Source organism: Peromyscus eremicus, chromosome 16_21 (genome assembly GCF_949786415.1).
Source record: "Peromyscus eremicus chromosome 16_21, PerEre_H2_v1, whole genome shotgun sequence".
Taxonomy (NCBI): domain Eukaryota; kingdom Metazoa; phylum Chordata; class Mammalia; order Rodentia; family Cricetidae; genus Peromyscus; species Peromyscus eremicus.
In genome coordinates this window covers 4,607,312-4,623,602 of record NC_081432.1, presented here as the reverse complement: position 1 = coordinate 4,623,602, position 16,291 = coordinate 4,607,312, and the positions used below count along the sequence as shown (strand labels likewise).

The 16,291-nt window shown below is 49.5% G+C and overlaps 1 protein-coding gene across 2 annotated transcripts; it reads left to right on the top strand.

Annotated features, from left to right (window-relative positions):
* Positions 1-4,579: 4,579 nt before the first annotated feature.
* Positions 4,580-16,050, top strand: Tcp11 (t-complex 11). 2 transcript variants are annotated; one of them, XM_059281389.1, is made up of 10 exons: positions 4,580-4,711; positions 4,945-5,082; positions 7,583-7,655; positions 9,430-9,550; positions 11,526-11,746; positions 12,473-12,609; positions 12,926-13,140; positions 13,216-13,397; positions 14,535-14,698; positions 15,635-16,050. In XM_059281389.1, the coding sequence occupies exons 2-10, from the start codon at positions 4,962-4,964 to the stop codon at positions 15,859-15,861; spliced, it is 1,461 nt and encodes a 486-aa protein (XP_059137372.1). In that variant the 5' UTR covers positions 4,580-4,711; positions 4,945-4,961; the 3' UTR covers positions 15,862-16,050. The 2 variants fall into 2 exon arrangements, with proteins under 2 accessions (XP_059137372.1, XP_059137371.1); XM_059281388.1 differs by lacking the exons at positions 4,580-4,711; positions 4,945-5,082 and adding an exon at positions 5,276-5,410.
* Positions 16,051-16,291: the final 241 nt, after the last annotated feature.

Genomic DNA, 16,291 nt, shown 5'->3' with positions numbered 1-16,291 from the left:
CTTGTTGAATTCACATTTGCACTTCTCCCTTTTAAACAAACATTCATAATCATTATTTTATACAGATAGGGATATGTAAATACAACATCGAGTTCAGTGGGCCTTCAACATTTTCCACTTAAATGGTTTTTTCTTTTTTAACATAAAAACAGATTATAATTCCAAAGTCCAGTTATCTAAAACTGGAAAATATTTTCTCTGTAGAAAATAGTAAAAATGATAACATTTCCCAATAAGCCCTTTTAAGCCAAATAATAGATTCTGTGACACAGAAGAGACCTGTCTTCATCTGTTCAGAGAGCTGTGTTTTACTTAAGTTGTGTAAGTGAGATTCCTATTCATCTTCCCCTTCACTGTTTGATTTACGGTAAACATTTTTCTATAGGCTAATCCATAATCTAAAAAGATATTAGCCTCCCCTCCTGAAAGTACAGCCAGCATATCCTTTCATCAGCTTGATACAGTACAAATTCTTATCCTAATAGTGAAATGTTTCACTAAAGCATGCCCAGTGATTGGGCAAAACCAAAACTTATTATAAGCCACAGTCATCCTAGGGTCCCCCCTGTTCGGTAGCCTCCCTGGTTCTGTGGGTTGCAGTCTGATTGTTCTTTGCTTTATATCTCATATCCACTTATGAGTGAGTACATACCATGTCTGTCCTTCTGGGTTGGATTACCTCACTCAGGATGATATTTTCTAATTCCATCCATTTGCCTGCAAATTTCATGCTGCCATTGTTTTTCTCTGCTGAGTAGTACTCCATTGTGTATATGTACCACATTTTCTTAATCCATTCTTCAGTTGATGGGCATCTAGGTTGTTTCCAGGTTCTGGCTATTACAAATAGTGCTGCTATGAACATAGTTGAGCATGTATCTCTGTGGTATGATTGAGCATTCCTTGGGTATATGCCCAAGAGTGGTATGGCTGGGTCTTGAGGTAGATCGATTCCCAATTTTCTGAGAAACCGCCATACTGATTTCCACAGTGGTTGTACAAGTTTGCACTCCCACCAACAGTGGAGGAGTGTTCCCTTTGCTCCTCATCCTCTCCAACATTGACTGTCATTAGTGTTTTTGATCATAGCCATTCTGACAGGTGTAAGGTGGTATCTCAGAGTCGTTTTGATTTGCATTTCCCTGATGACTAAGGATGTTGAACATTTCCTTCAGTGTCTTTCACCCATTTGAGATTCTTCTTTTGAGAATTCTCTGTTTAGCTCTGTAGCCCACTTTTTAATTGGATTTTTCAGTATTTTGATGTCTAGTTTCTTGAGTTCTTTATATACTTTGGAGATCAGTCCTCTGTCAGATGTGGGGTTGGTGAAGGTCTTTTCCCATTCTGTAGGCTGTCTTTTTGTCTTATTGACAGTGTCCTTTGCCCTGCAAAATGTTTTGTTTCAAGAGGTTCCATTTATTAATAATTGTTCTCAGTGTCTGTGCTGTTGATGTTATATTTAGGAAGTGGTCTCCTGTGCCAATGCGTTCAAGGCTACTTCTTACTTTCTCTTCTATCAAGTTCAGTGTAACTGGATTTATGTTGAGGTCTTTGATTCACTTGGACTTGAGTTTTGTTCATGGTGACAGATATGGATCTATTTGTAATCTTTTACATATTGACATATCCAGTTATGCCAGCACCATTTGTTGAAGATACTTTCTTTTTTTCATTGTATGGTTTTGGCTTCTTTGTCAAAAATCAGGTGTTCATATGTGCATGGATTAATGTCAGGGTCTTCAATTTGATTCCATTGGTCCGTATGTTGGTTTTTATGCCAGTACCAAGCTGTTTTTATTACTATAGCTCTATAGTAGAGCTTGAGGTCAAAGATGGTGATGCCTCCAGAGGTTGCTTTATTGTACAGGATTCTTTTAGATATCCTGGGTCTTTTGTTTTTCCATATGAAGTTGAGTATTGTTCTTTCCAAGTCTGTGAAGAATTGTGTTGGGATTTTGATAGGGATTGCATTGAATCTTGCTTTTGGTAAGATTGCCATTTTTACTATGTTAATCCTGATTATCCATGGGCATCGGAGATCTTTCCATTTTCTGATATATATATATAAATATTTTAGGTTTTTCAAGACAGGGTTTCTCCATGTAGTTCTGGTGCCTGTCCTGGATCTCGCTCTGTAGACCAGGCTGGACTCGAACTCACAGAGATTCACCTGGCTCTGCCTCCCAAGTGCTGGGATTAAAGGCGTGCACCACTACTGCCTGGCCTCTAGCAATGCTTTTTTATAAGGGGAAAATGTGCTATTATTAAAAAGAAAAAAACCCAACTTTTCTCCCAGACATTAAAATGCCCAAACAGAATTCTGGGCTTTTCTTTTAAAAATTTCTTTTTTGGGGCTGGAGAGATGGCTCAGTGGTTAAGAGCACTGACTGCTCTTCCAGAGGTCCTGAGTTCAATTCCCAGCAACCACATGGTGGCTCACAACCACCTGCAATTAGATCTGGTGCCCTCTTCTGGCCTGTAGTGATACATGCAGGCAGAACACTGTATACATAATAAATAAAATAATTTAAAAAAAAAAAATTCTTTTTTGACTGGTATGGTGGGACACGCCTTTAATCTCAACGCCGGGGAGGCAGAAGCAGGCAGATCTCTGAGAGTTTTAGACCAGCCTGGTCTACAGAGTGAGTTCCAGGACAGCTGGGGATACACAGAGAAACCCTGTCTGAAAAATAAAACAAAACAAAAACAAAAAAATAATTTAAATATTTTAATATTTAAAAATGTATTTTTTGTGTGTTTTGCCTGCATATGTGTTTATGTGTGTGTACGTGTATATGTATGTATGTATATCATGTATATGCCTAATGCTCGGAGAGGCCAGAAGAAGGTACTGGCTAACCTGGAACTGGAGTTACAGATGTTTGCGAGCCACCATGTAAGTGTTGGGAACTCAGTGCTGGTCCTCTGCAAGAGCAGGAGGTGTCTTAACAGTTGAGATCTCTCTCCAGTCTCTGTGTGTGTGTGTGTGTGTGTGTGTGTGTGCCATGTGCATGCAGAAGCCCTTAGAGGCATAAGAGGGCATCAGGTTTTGAGCTGCCGTTTGGGTAGCCTCTTTCCAGGCCTTGCATGTTCCTTTTAAAGGAGAGATCAGCAGTGGTCTAAATACCTCGTTATACGACAGTGAGACAGTGTGACATCACAGTGCAGCTTCCGTCCACTTTTGAAGGAGAGGCTGGCTTCACAGTGACACCGGAGGGGAGTGTCAGGGAGCAGGACGGGGCGCAAGGGTTAGCGTGAGTTTGGATGGGTGGTGATGCTTTCTGGATAGCTCTCTCTCTCGTGTTCTTGATGAGCTTTTAGAGTAAAAACCTTCGTCTTCTTGACAGTTTTCTGCTTCAAAACTGAGTTGTTCATGAAATTCACACTCTGCATTAACAAGGCAAGAACCCCAGGCAGAGGTTATCATCTTAGAGCTGATGATACAAAGTCTAAGGAAGAAAGCTGTGTTGAGCGCCCTGCCCGGGACTGAGAACTGGCCAGTGACCAGAGCGCTCTCTTTCTCCTTTCCATCCTTTTAAGAAAGTTCATTTCTGAGTCATATAGAGTCTCATTTAACCCAAGCTGCCTGGGAACTCATGGGCAGCCTTCTAATTCTCCTGCTTCCACATCCTGACTATTGGGATTATAGGCACCTGTCACCATGCCTGGTTTAAGCAGTGCCGGGAAGCGAACCCAAGGCTACCAATCAAGCTACAGCCCTAATTACTTTTTATATTTATTATTATTATATTTATTATTATTATTATTATTATTATTATTATTATTATTATTATTATTATTATTATTATTACTATCTAAGCCGTGGCGGCAGTGACACGTGCCTTTAATTCCAACACTCTGGAGCAGAGGCAGGAAAAATCTCTGAGTTCGAGGCCAGCATGGTCTACAGAGCAAGTTCCAGGACAGTCAGGACTACACAGAGAAACCCTGTCTCCAAAATCAAAACCAAACCAAACCAAGAAAAAGGAAAAAAAAAAAAAAAGACTTGAAATTTCTGTGTATGGGTGTTTGCTTGCATATATATGTAACTACACCACGTGCATGCAGTGCCCCAGGAGACCAGAAGAGGGCGTCGGATGCCCTGACACTGGAGTCAAAAACGGTGATTTGTGGGTGATGGGTCTCGAACTGTGGTCCTCTAGAAGAACACCAGTGCTTCTAACCGCCAAGCCATCTCTCCAGCCCCCAACGAAGACTCTGAGGGCTGGGGACTGAGTTCAGCCAGTGGGGACCTAAGGCCCCTTCCATCCCCAGTACATGAACCCTTCACGGGGGTTCACACCGGTGACCCCAGCACTCAGTTCAAGGCCCGCCCCCGTCTGGGTGCTCGCAGGCTACCCCTGACACCTGGAAATCAAGAGGGCTGCAGGTGAGCGTCTCGGTCCATCCTGGTCTCGCCCTGATTGGCGGCAGGTGGTCGGTGGCCGGTGGAGGGGGAGGGCTGCGCACGTGCCGCGTTGCCAGGGCACCCGAGCGGTTTGTTTTCGAATCCCGGGCGCTCCCACTCCGGCCGGGGCCGCGGGGTGGGGTCGGGGGTCGGGGGTTGCGTGACGGCCCAACGAGGGGCTCAGTGGCTCCGCCCAGCTCCCCGGCCCCGCCCCCGGCCCCGCCCCCAGGTGGTTTAACCCGAGCCGCCTACCCGCCCCGCGCCGGAGAGCCAGCCAGAGTGGGCGGGCCGGCGGAGGAGGAGGTGAGGGGAGGGGACGTGGACGGGGAGGAGAGGAGGAGGGGGAGAAGGGAAGGGTTAGAGGAGGTGAGGGGAGTGGTGAGGACCGGGTGGGGTGGGGAAGGGCAGGGGGGCGTTGGCCCGGGAAGGCGCCTCGCGGTGGAGGGTAGGTTGGGCTCCGCGGCCTCAGTTTCCTCCCTGCGCCAGCGCTGGTCCCTCCGGCCCCGACCGGCCTCCCGCCTCTGCCCCCCACCCAGATACCAGCACCACCGAGATGCCAAACGTGAAGGAGAGGGCGGCCCGGAGGGAAGCCAGAGCGGCCGAGGGCGCCTCCCGAGAGCCCCACGCGGGACACCCCCGGGAGAGCGCGAGCAGCGCCCAGGGCCACCGATCACGTAGGTTCAACTGTCGCCTGGCCGCCGCCGCCCTCGCCCGAGCTCGAGGAGCCGCCCGCCCGAGGCGGGGTCGGCGGGGCCCAGGCTCCCCGCGTGCGGGGACCGCGAGCCCGCCCCGCACCGCCCCGGTTCCCGCGCGGCGGCGTTGCCATGGATCTCCCTGGACGCTCCACAGTTAGTCTCTGCCCGTGTGGCCACGCGGGGTCGCTGCTGATCCACGAAAGGACGGCACGGGCCCCTCTCAACCCTGGGGCGGGTGGCGTGCGTGAAGGTCGGGGGTTGGAGATGAAGCAGATGAGGCGTCATCTGGAGGCGGTGAAGTCCACAGGTGAAGTAACTCGGGGCGGTATCATCGGATTCCCGTTTTAGGAGCTTGTGTATTAGGGTTGCTTTGTTTTGCAGTGTTCTGTTTGGGGCGATCTGGATTTTTCAGACGTCTGCTTCAGTCACACTTTGTCTCTCCTTGTTCTGGAGCGCTCTCGTGTTGAACTTCTGGCTGCTTGGTTGCGGTTGGCGGGTTTTAGTGTTTCCCGCAGGGTTTCAGGACGCCCCGCGCTGAAGGCTGCCTTGAACCCTCACGTGGTACTGTGAGTTAATAGTGGGTCTGTTTACGTCGTGGACTGTGTTGTACCAGCTATCTTGGCCCGGATAATTCCCAGGGGCGGAGGATAGGAGCCCCAGCAGCAGTTCACCTTGTTTCTGTAAAAGGATATTTAATTGTATGTTATGTGTGTGCACATGCGCGTTCAGGGCCAGAAGAGGGCGTCAGATCCCCTGGGACTGGACGTGGAAACCGGGAAAGGAACTCAGTTCTTAGGGAAAGGCAGCCAGTGGGCTTAACCGCTCAGTCACCTCTCTAGTTTACCTTCTTATAACCCAGACAAGGACTCTGGATTTTGAAAATCCACAATCACCTTTCTTAGGTTGAGATATTTCAGATTTGTTGCAAAGTAAAATCCAGTGACTCCGCATTGTATGTTTTCTTTTTTACTGTGTGAAGGCTACAGTCGTGACTTTAAATTCTTCTGATAGAGAGAGAGCGTTATCCTATGTAATCTGCTCTACAGTTATTTTTTATTTTATTTTATTTTTTTGTTTTTCGAGACAGGGTTTCTCTGTGTAGTTTTGGTGCCTGTCCTGGATCTCGTTCTGTAGACCAGGCTGGCCTCGAACTCACAGAGATCCGCCTGGCTCTGCCTCCCGAGTGCTGGGACTAAAGGCGTGCATCACCACCGCCCGGCTAGTTATTTATTTTTTACATTTTTAATCTCTTACTATAGAAAAGTTCTACCTTTCTGGGCCCGTGAGATCTCTCAGCAGTTGAGCTCTCCACACAGGTCTCAGTGGATCCCACAGTAAAGGTGGGAAGCCAGACCCAACCCCACCGGACTGACCTCTGGCCTTCACACGTGCCTGTGCTGTGTAATAGTAACCGTTTTAAAAGACACATTTTTACAAAGTAATATGGCCAGCATCCTGAGTCCCTGTTTACCGGTCCCCTGCTTCATTTGTTACAGACCTAGGTCTGGGTGGTCCGAGAGTAGAATTTTTTTTTCTTGTCCATACTTCACAACACAAAGAATTTGCAAGTTGTGATTTTTTTTTAATTTTTTAAAATTTATTTATCTATTATATATTATGTATACAGTGTTCTGCCTACATGCCAGAAGAGGGCACCAGATCCATTACAGATGGTTGGGAGCCACCATGCGGTTGCCGGGAACTGAACTCAGGACCTCTGGAAGAGCAGCACAGTGCTCTTAACTGCTGAGCCATCTCTCCAGCCCTGAAAGTTGTGATCTTTAACCTTAAAATCTTCTTGGAAATTTCACTAGTCAGTGAAATCCTAAAATCGGGGAACTGCTGTCTTAGAAAACCAAATAATGTTGGCGCTCCACACAGATGTCTGTTACCCGGAGGGAGAGCCGGCTTTGTGGGGCAGCAGAGGCACAGGGAGAAAACTGGTTCAGTTAACAAGTGTGTGTGTGTTTTTGCAAACCCCAAGTTGGTTGTGTGTAGCTTTGTGGGTTTGTTTTTGTTTTTAAGTTTTCAAGACAGGCTTTCTCTGTGCAGCCCTGCCTGTCCTGAACTTGATCTGTAGGCCAGGCTGGCCTCAAACTCAGAGACTCACCTACTTTGTGGTTGTTTTGTTTTTTTTTTTTTACTAGGAAATCTTTACCTTTTAGTCAGCTTCACTTCACGCTTTCCTGACCTTTCACCTTCCCCATGTTGGACTCCAAGTGTTTCTAGCACTTTCATGGGGAAATACAAATGTCTGCTGTCCTTGAGGCCTACAGATGAGTGACTGAATAGGTTCAGATTTATGTGGGTTGATCAGTGTCCACCAGAAATTCTCTGTGTGGCCCTGGCTGTCCTGGAACTTCCTCTGTAGACCAGGCTGGCCTCGAACTCACAGATCCACCTGCCTCTGCCTCCCGAGTGCTGGATTAAAGGCGTGTGCACCACCACTCGGCTTCACCAGAAGTTCTTTCAATTACAGGCTTGATGGAGAGGGTTCATGAAACTTCCAAGCTTGATTCTCACTCAGAAGAGAAGACCTTATCTTCAAGCAGGTGTTGGCTTTTATAGTTTTCTCTGTTTGACTTCCTGACATCATTACTTAGTGTTGAGGGGTTCCATGACTCACTGGGCAGACATTTGCTGCTAAGCCCGACAGCCTGAGCTTAATTCCTGGGACCCACATGTGCCCCTCCCCAATCAATAAATAAGTAAATATCACTGTCTTAGTTATGGTTTCTATTGCTGTGAAGAGACACCATGACCACGGGAAACTCTTATAAAGGAAAACATTTAACTGGGGCGGCTTACATTTTCAGAGGTTTATCCATTATCATTGTGGTGGGACATGGTGGCATGCAGGCAGATGTGGCTTGCCAGCCTAGCTGAGAGTCCTACATCTTTGATCTGCAGGCAACGGGAAGTGGTCTGAGTGTCACGCTGAGTAAAGCTTGAGCAAAGAAGACTTAAAGCCTGCCCCCTCAGTGACACTTCCTCCATCAAGGCCACACTCCCTTCAGGGACCATTTTCTTTCAAACTATTACAATTATTAAAAATAAACAGCGTTGTGTGATGGTACAAACACACACACACACACACACACACACACACACACACACACACACACCTGTAATCCTAGGAGTTGGGAGGCAGAGGCAGGCAGATCCGTGAGTTCAAGGCTACCTGGATCTACACAGAGTTGCAGGCCAGTCAGGGCTACACAGGGAGACCCGTCTCCAACAAGCAAAACAACCCAAATTGTTGTTGCCTTGGCAAAGTGTGTTGAATGTAAAAGTTCCTATTTTAATTACTCTATTGAGGCTAGCTAGTTATAATGGTTTAGTGTTCACAGTCCAAAAATATGATCCTTTTGTCCACCGTAATTTAAATTCAGTTCTCCACATGTGATGTTTAGTAATTCTAGCAGCATTTGTTGAAAAGATTCTCTGAGCCAGGCGGTGGTGGTGCACACCTTTAACCCAGCACTCAGGAGGCAGAAGCAGGTGGATCTCAGTGAGTTCGAGGCCAGCCTGGTCTACAGAGCGAGTTCTAGGACAGCCAGAATGTTACACAGTGAAATCTTGTCTTAAAAAACCAAAAAAAAAAAAAAAAAATTTTTTCCATTCTATATTAAATTGGCTTTGTATTTTTTTAGTTTAGATAGGGTCTCATGTAGCCCAGGCTGGTCCTCCTACCTCTGCCTCCTGAGTGTGGACATTATTTTAATTTTTTAAAGTCATAACAAAGAACAATAACAAAACGTAGCCTTCCTGACTGGATAGATAATGCTCTCAGAATAGGAATATATGAGGAAGAGGTGGATGGGAGTAGTCTTTTTTTTTTTTTTTTGAGACAATTTGTGTGTGTGTGTGTGTGTGTGTGTGTGTGTGTGTGTGTAGCCCTGGCTGGCCTGGAACTCACAGAGATCCCCCTGCCTCTGCTTCCTGAGTGCTGGGATGCCATCACACTGGGCTGAGCCAATTTATTTTAAGCCTGACTGATCTGGAGGTGTCTCTGACATTTGAGTATTGTCAAAAAAGGAAAATATTTTCCTAGATTTTAGGAGTGAAAGAAAGTGATGAATAACCTTCTGCTCAGTGCAGCAGCGTGTAGACACACACACGGTGAGGCACACAGGGAAGACTCACTGCTACACTCAGGCTTGCTTCTGCTCGTGAGGGTGCCTTGAAGTCACACCTAGCCTTCAGTGACTCGGCCCCGCTGCACCCGACTGTCTGTTGCTCCTGGTGTTGTCTTTGGGGCTTAGATTCTGAGCCTGGAACAGTTTCCCATGCCGGGAGTAACCTGTGTGTTTGACCCTCTCGTAGCCTGGAAGGTAAGGGCAAGGAGACAATGCCCAGTGACTTCTGGGACCACCTGAAAGAGCAGCTGTCGTCTGTGCCCCCCGACTTCAGCTGTGCTCTTGAACTTCTGAAAGAGGTCAGGGAGGTGAGTGCACATCTTCACTTGTAGCTTGGAGGTTCTAGGACCTGTCTCGGCACCAGTGGGTAGTGGTCGCAAGTCCTAATTGCCAAGGTGACTAGACAGACCAACCACTGAGTAACGTAAGTGGGGAAGAGGTCGTGTCAAATGACTGCAGCGGGACCGGAAAAGGGGGCCATGGCTAAAGACAGAGAATTCTGAAGAACTCTGGAGCGTCGCCACAAACGTGCGGAGTGAGTTACAGCATTGAGCTGTGTTGGTGTATCCTGCCTTGAAAGTCAAAAACCGGTGAATAATGTGCTCTATTTGGGGTGGGTGATCGATCGGAGGCATGGAGACCTTAGGGGATGACCAGCTTCCTTCAGAGAGCTGGGGCAGTGAAGGAGGCCCTTCCTCTTGTAGCATATTTAGCCTTTATAGACTACAAAGGGAGCTTGTTGCAACCCCAGCAGAGAAACATGGGGGGCAGACGGTGTCAGCCTCTGCTTCCCAGGGCAGGCACTGAAGGGCAGATTTGAAACAAAGCAGCTCTGAGTTGGTAACTTTGAAAGCTTGCCGACTGAAATAGGTAACATGAAGCAGTCTTCTGTGTACCACATGGAGCTGGTAACTGGATTCTGCTGAGATAATTAGTATTTGATTACGCTAAATAGGCATGGGTGTGTCCTCCAGCTCCACGTGTTGGGTGTCTTAAGGAGACACAGGGATAAATAAATAAGAGTCAGTTACCAGGAGCTCACGTTTGGGCATCAGAGACCCCATTACAGCTCTTCTGATCTGTCTTCTCCCTCTGAAATAATTTAAAAAATAAATAACTGCTGTGGGATGTTCTGTATGGCAAATGTGTTGCTAATTAGTCAATAAATAAAACACTGATTGGCCATTGGCTAGGCAGGAAGTGTAGGCGGGACAAGGAGGAGAATAAAGCTGGGAAGTGGAAGGCTGAGTCAGAGAGACACTGCCAGCCGCCATGATGAGAAACAGCATGTGAAGATGCCGGTAAGCCACGAGCCATGTGGCAAGGTATAGATTTATAGAAATGGATTAATTTGAGCTGTAGGAACAGTTAGCAAGAAGCCTGCCATGGCCATACAGTTTGTAACCAATATAAGTCTCTGTGTTTACTTGGTTGGGTCTGAGTGGCTGTGGGACTGGCAGGTGAGAGAGATTTGTCCTGACTGTGGGCCAGGCAGGAAAACTCTAGCTACAAATAACTGCCCTTCTTAAATTAAGAGCACATTTTCTGGTTCTTTTTCAATTAAGATTTATTTTTAGTCCCAGCACTGGGAGGCAGAGTCAGGCAGATCTCTGAGTTTGAGGCCAGCCTGGTCTACAGAACTAGTTCCAGGACAGCCAGGAGTACACAGAGAAACCCTGTCTGGAAAAACTACAAATAAGGGGCTGGAGAGATGGCTCCGAGGTTAAGAGTATCAACTGCTCTTCCAGAGGACCCGGGTTCAATTCGTAGCAACCACATGGCACCTCACAACTGTCTGTAACTCCAGTTTCAAGGGACTCAACACCCTCACACAGACACACATGCAGGCAAAACACTAATGTCCATAAGATAAAAATAAAGTTTTAAAAAACACAAATTGAGTATTTTTATCTTGTGTGTATGGTGTTTTGCCTGCATGTGTGACTGTGCACCATGTACGTGCAGTGCCCAGGCAGGCCAGAAAGAGGGTGCTAGAGCCCCCTGGTCTGGAGTTATAGATGGCTGTGAGCACCATGTGGGTGCTGGGAACTGAACCTAAGTGCTTCTAGCCCAGCTCTGTCTGTGTCCTGTGTGCTTTGTGTGGTCCTTGGCTTTATTAAACTATCTCACTCTGACCCAATTATCACTAGCTAAGATAATACGCAGTGGAGCATGTCTGCAGCAACTTCCTGATTCCAAAAAGACATAGGCTGGTGTGTGTGAAGGCGTGAACATGGGGGAATGTGGGACTGAGCAGAATGTCTCTTCTGACCTGCCTGGCAGATTCTGTTGTCGCTGTTGTTACCACGCCAGAACCGCTTAAGAAGTGAGATCGAAGAGGCCTTGGACATGGACTTCCTCCATCAGCAAGCTGAGCGTGGGGACTTGGATGTCACCTACCTCTCTAAGTACATTCTCAACATGATGGTCTTGCTCTGCGCACCAGTGCGAGATGAAGCCGTGCAGAAACTGGAGAGCATCACAGATCCTGTCCGGCTGCTGAGGTGTGACACTTGTGATTAGTCACCTAACCTGCTCCAGGGCCTGAGCTGGGAAGGGCCGGCAGACTCTGGGACAGCCGTTGTCTTCCTGCTAGAGACAACGTGACGCCCTGCTCCTCTCGGGCCTGTTGGTTTTCACATTTCCGGAGTGGACCTTTGGGTCATCCTTAGCTTGACAGGACCTTTGTGTAAGACACTGTGGTAGACAGAATTCCATGATGTGAAAGACATCCTGTCCTAACTTTTCTCTGGTCTCAGTTCACACACTGTAAGTAAGGGACACGGCATGTCTCCTTCTGATGTACGGTGTGGCTGTGTGGCATTTAGGAAGTGTGTTCAGCGAGTTAAAATTCAAAAGCCACCACCCCCACCCTGGCCTGAGTGGAGAGGAGCACCACGTGAAGGCTGCCTTCTGCGCGGAGCAGGCGTGCTGCTTCCACAGGGTCTTGCCCTGGAGTCCTTGCCGGACTTGAACTCACAGCACTTCTCTCTTGAGCCCTCCCATGGCCCTTGCTGTGCTCTACCACACCCAGCTCAGCAGAAAGAGAGCATGGTGAAAGCGACTTGGCTCACCATGGGCCTCGGTCTCGGCTGCCTGTCCTTCCGTGAATGGAGGAGACAGAGCTGCGGTTCAGCTCCTTGCAGGCTCTAAGTGCGGTGCCTCAGTCACCCTGCTGGCTGCCCTCCGCTTAGGTCCTTTTGTAGCACAGTTCTTCTCTCCTGCACTAGGGGGATCTTCCAAGTGCTGGGGCAGATGAAAATGGACATGGTGAACTACACGATCCAGAGCCTCCAGCCCCAGCTGCAGGAACACTCCATCCAGTTTGAGCGGGCCGAGTTCCAGGAGCGCCTCAACAAGGAGCCCAGTATGTATGATGTGAGGACAGAGGCGGGCCACGGCTGGCACCTGACATTCTTCACACAGGGAGTGGGAGGGAGAAGGCAGATTAACCAGGAGCATACACTTTTTACATTTTAATTTAGTGATTAGTTTTTTGAGATAAGGTCTTACTCTTGAGCCTTGGCTATTCCGAAACTCATTATGTAGCTCAGGCTGGCCCCAAACTCATGGCAATGCTCCCACCTCAGCTCCACCATGCTCCACAGGAACAGTAGTAGCTGAGGAGAACTGTGGCCCGCAGCTGCAGAGGTACAGACGCTTACACACTCCTCCCGTTGTAGACCTCCTCGATCACACCATCAAGTGGCTGACCCAGGCGGCCGCAGACCTCACCACCCCGTCTGCAAGTTCCCCTGACCCACGGGACTCCTCCAGCTCGCCTGGCCCATCTCCCAGGGACATGACTGCCCCGGAACCACTCAGCTCTGCAATGGTGCTGTCCCAGGGATTCCTGAACCTTCTCATCTGGGACCCCGAGAATGAAGAGTTTCCTGAGGTGGGAATGGGGGCATTTCCTTGTTTTAGGGTTTGAGCTTGGGCCGGATCCCTCTGATGTGCCCCTCCCCCCCAGACCCTGCTGATGGACAGAGCGCGGCTGCACGAGCTGGAGCTGCAGCAGAAACTGCTGACCGTCCTTGCCTCCGTCATGCTGGTGGCCAATAGCTTCTCGGGCAGCGTTCTGTTTGGCTCACCCCAGTTTGTGGACAAACTAAAACGCATAACGAAGTCCCTGGTGGAGGAATTTAACTCCAGGTGAGCTGCAGACATCTTTTTTAAAGGACTAGAAGGAAGGAGCTGGGGAAGTGACTCAGCTGGTAAGGTGAGGTGCTTTGCTGGGCAAGCATGAGGACCTGGCTGTATCCCCAACAGGCTCAGAGAAAGCCAGGCATGAGCTGGCTGTGGTGGCGCACACCTTTAATCCCAGCACTCAGGAGACAGAGACGTGTGGATCTCTGTGAGTTCCAGGCCAGCCAGAGCTACACAGAGAAACCTTGTCTCCAAAAAGACAAACAGGAACAAGCCAGACATAGAGCAGATGTCTGTAACTCCAGCACGTGAAGGGGGTGGGTTCAGGGTCAGCCAGCCTTGTCCACTGGTGAGCTGACTGGGTTCAGTGAGAAAGAAGGTAGGGAGCCACTGTGGAAGAAGCCGGCGGCCAGCCCTAGCCCCTGTGGTACAAGCGTCTCGGATACTGGCAGGTCATGAGTTTCTAGCTCTTCACCACAAACCCAGAGGCCCTCTAGAACCAGCCATAGTGCTGGTTTATTTCTGTAGTGATACTGGGGCTTGTGGGGGCAAGAGAGAACTTTCCAGAAAGGGTGTTGTGAGACCTGAGCTGCTACCAGGCCCATCTCTCACTGGGCGGGCCTGAACATGTGCTGAGCTGTAGTTGATGATGACTGAGGAGATGGAAGAGCCAGATTTGGGCTGGGAATGCAGTTGAGGGGTTCCGCACTTGTTTGGTATGTTCAAGACCCCAGGCTTGATCCTCGGCTCCCCAAAGAAAATAAACAGCCGGCCAGGTTTGTGCTTGGGGCCGGGGGCCGGGGGCCAGGGGTGGGGGGGACATGACCAGAGGCAATGCTTGGGAAGGGTCTCTGTCTTTACAAAGTGCATTGGCCACAGACCCCTGCATCCTGGGGAGAGCCAGGCTGTTCTTTGGTCTTGAGAGTGTTTTTACGGTTCAGGACACAGCACCATTTACAGAGGTCGCTGGTGTTTAGAGGGAACAAGGACGTGGAACCTATCTGTCGGGCTTTGGTGCTGGGCAGCTGGGATGGGGGACAGGAGTTCCCCAAGTCCCTAACCTCTTCTGCCTGAGGCTTTGTGGTGTCTGTGCCTCTGCCAAGGCCACCTGCTAGGTGCCAGCTGACCTCTGTTGTGGTCTAGGCCGGAGGAGACCATGCAGACTGTGAGTGAGCAGGTGACCCAGGAAATCCACCAGGGTCTCAAGAGCATGGGCCTTGCCCCTCTGACCAGTGACAACACAGCGTCTCTCATAGCACAGTTCCAGAACATTGCCAAGAAGGAGAACTGTGTCCGCAACGTCATTGGTGAGTGTGCCCACATGTGGGCAGAGGGGATGCTGGAGGGAGGGCCCCCAGCCGTGGGTGTGGGCGAGTTTCCAGGTTCAGTCAAAGATGAGATGGTCCTAAGGGGGACAGCACACAGAAATCCTGTCCACCCAACCCGGTTAAGTCACTCAGGAGTCTCACCGTGTGACAGCCACACCCACCCACCAGCAAGAAGCCGGCTGGATTGGTTTAGAGATATTTCTCGGTAGTACAGACCCCAGCCCCATTTGGAGGAATCAGTTGAAGATGTCTTCTCTAATGTCAAATCCTAGGCCTAACCCTGCAGCCCAGGTTGGCCTGGACACAATATCTACCCTAGGCTGGCCTTACTCATGGTATTCCCCCTGCCTCTGGGTTCTAGGATTACAGGTGTGAGCCACACCCTGATATTAAGCAGTCTTGAGTGCTTGAGTGCTACACCCAGTCCCCATGAGAAGCTGTCCCCTGCTGTGGGGTGCTCTGTATGGCAAATGTGTTGCTCTGGTTGGTTGGTAAATAAAACACTGATTGGCCAGTAGTCAGGAAGGAGGAAGTATAGGCGAGACAAGGAGGAGAAGAATTCTGGGAAGTGGAAGGCTGAGTCAGAGAGACACTGCCAGCCGCCACGATGACAAACAGCCACGTGGCAAGGTATAGATTAATGGAAATGGATTAATTTAAGCTGTAAGAACAGTTAGCAAGAAGCCTGCCACGGCCACACAGTTTGTAAGCAACATAAGTCTCTGTGTTTACTTGGTCGGGTCTGAGCTGCTGTGGGACTGGCAGGTGAGAGAGATTTGTCCTGACTGTGGACCAGGCAGGAAGACTCTAGCAACAGTTCCCCTCCTCTGGAGCATGTGACTCAGACGGCCGTTGAGCAGCTGGACCCCAGGTGCTCAGTGGTTCAGTTGCCTTTTCCTTCTCTTCTGCTCACAGACCAGCGGATCCACTTGTTCCTCAAATGCTGCTTGGTTCTTGGTGTGCAGCGCTCACTGTTGGACCTTCCTGGAGGCCTCGCCCTCATCGAAGCGGAGCTGGCGGAACTGGGCCAGAACTTTGTTACCCTGACACATCACAACCAGCAGGTGTTTGGCCCTTACTACACTGAGATCTTAAAACCTATCATCTCCCCAGGCCAGAACTCGAAAGTGGAGTCTGTCTGAGCATGGGCTCAGAGCCCTGGCACCTTGGACCCAGGGGGAAGGCCCACCCTCCTGGAGTGACATCACCAGTGACCAGCAGAGCAGTGAGTCCCCTCCGCACCCCCACAGCCGGCATAGCTGGGCTGTAGGGATCAAGTATGTAAACACCAGCTGGCCCAAATCCGCTCCCTAATAAACTATGAACTGCAAGCAGCCCGCCATTCTTCCTGTGACTCAGCAGAGGCCAGGCCCTGTGACTGGCAGCACCCCTCTCAGGGGTGTGCCCCTGTGGTGTCACAGATGACAGCCGAGATGTCTGGGGGCTCACCTTGGGAGCCTTCATGTTGCCCAGCCAGCCAGGAGAGGACGCAGAAAGCCAATTAAGTCAGAGCTAGAGTCCCCTCGAGGTTCCAAGAGGCCCCCAGGAGGTCGGGACAGCAGGAGCCCCTGC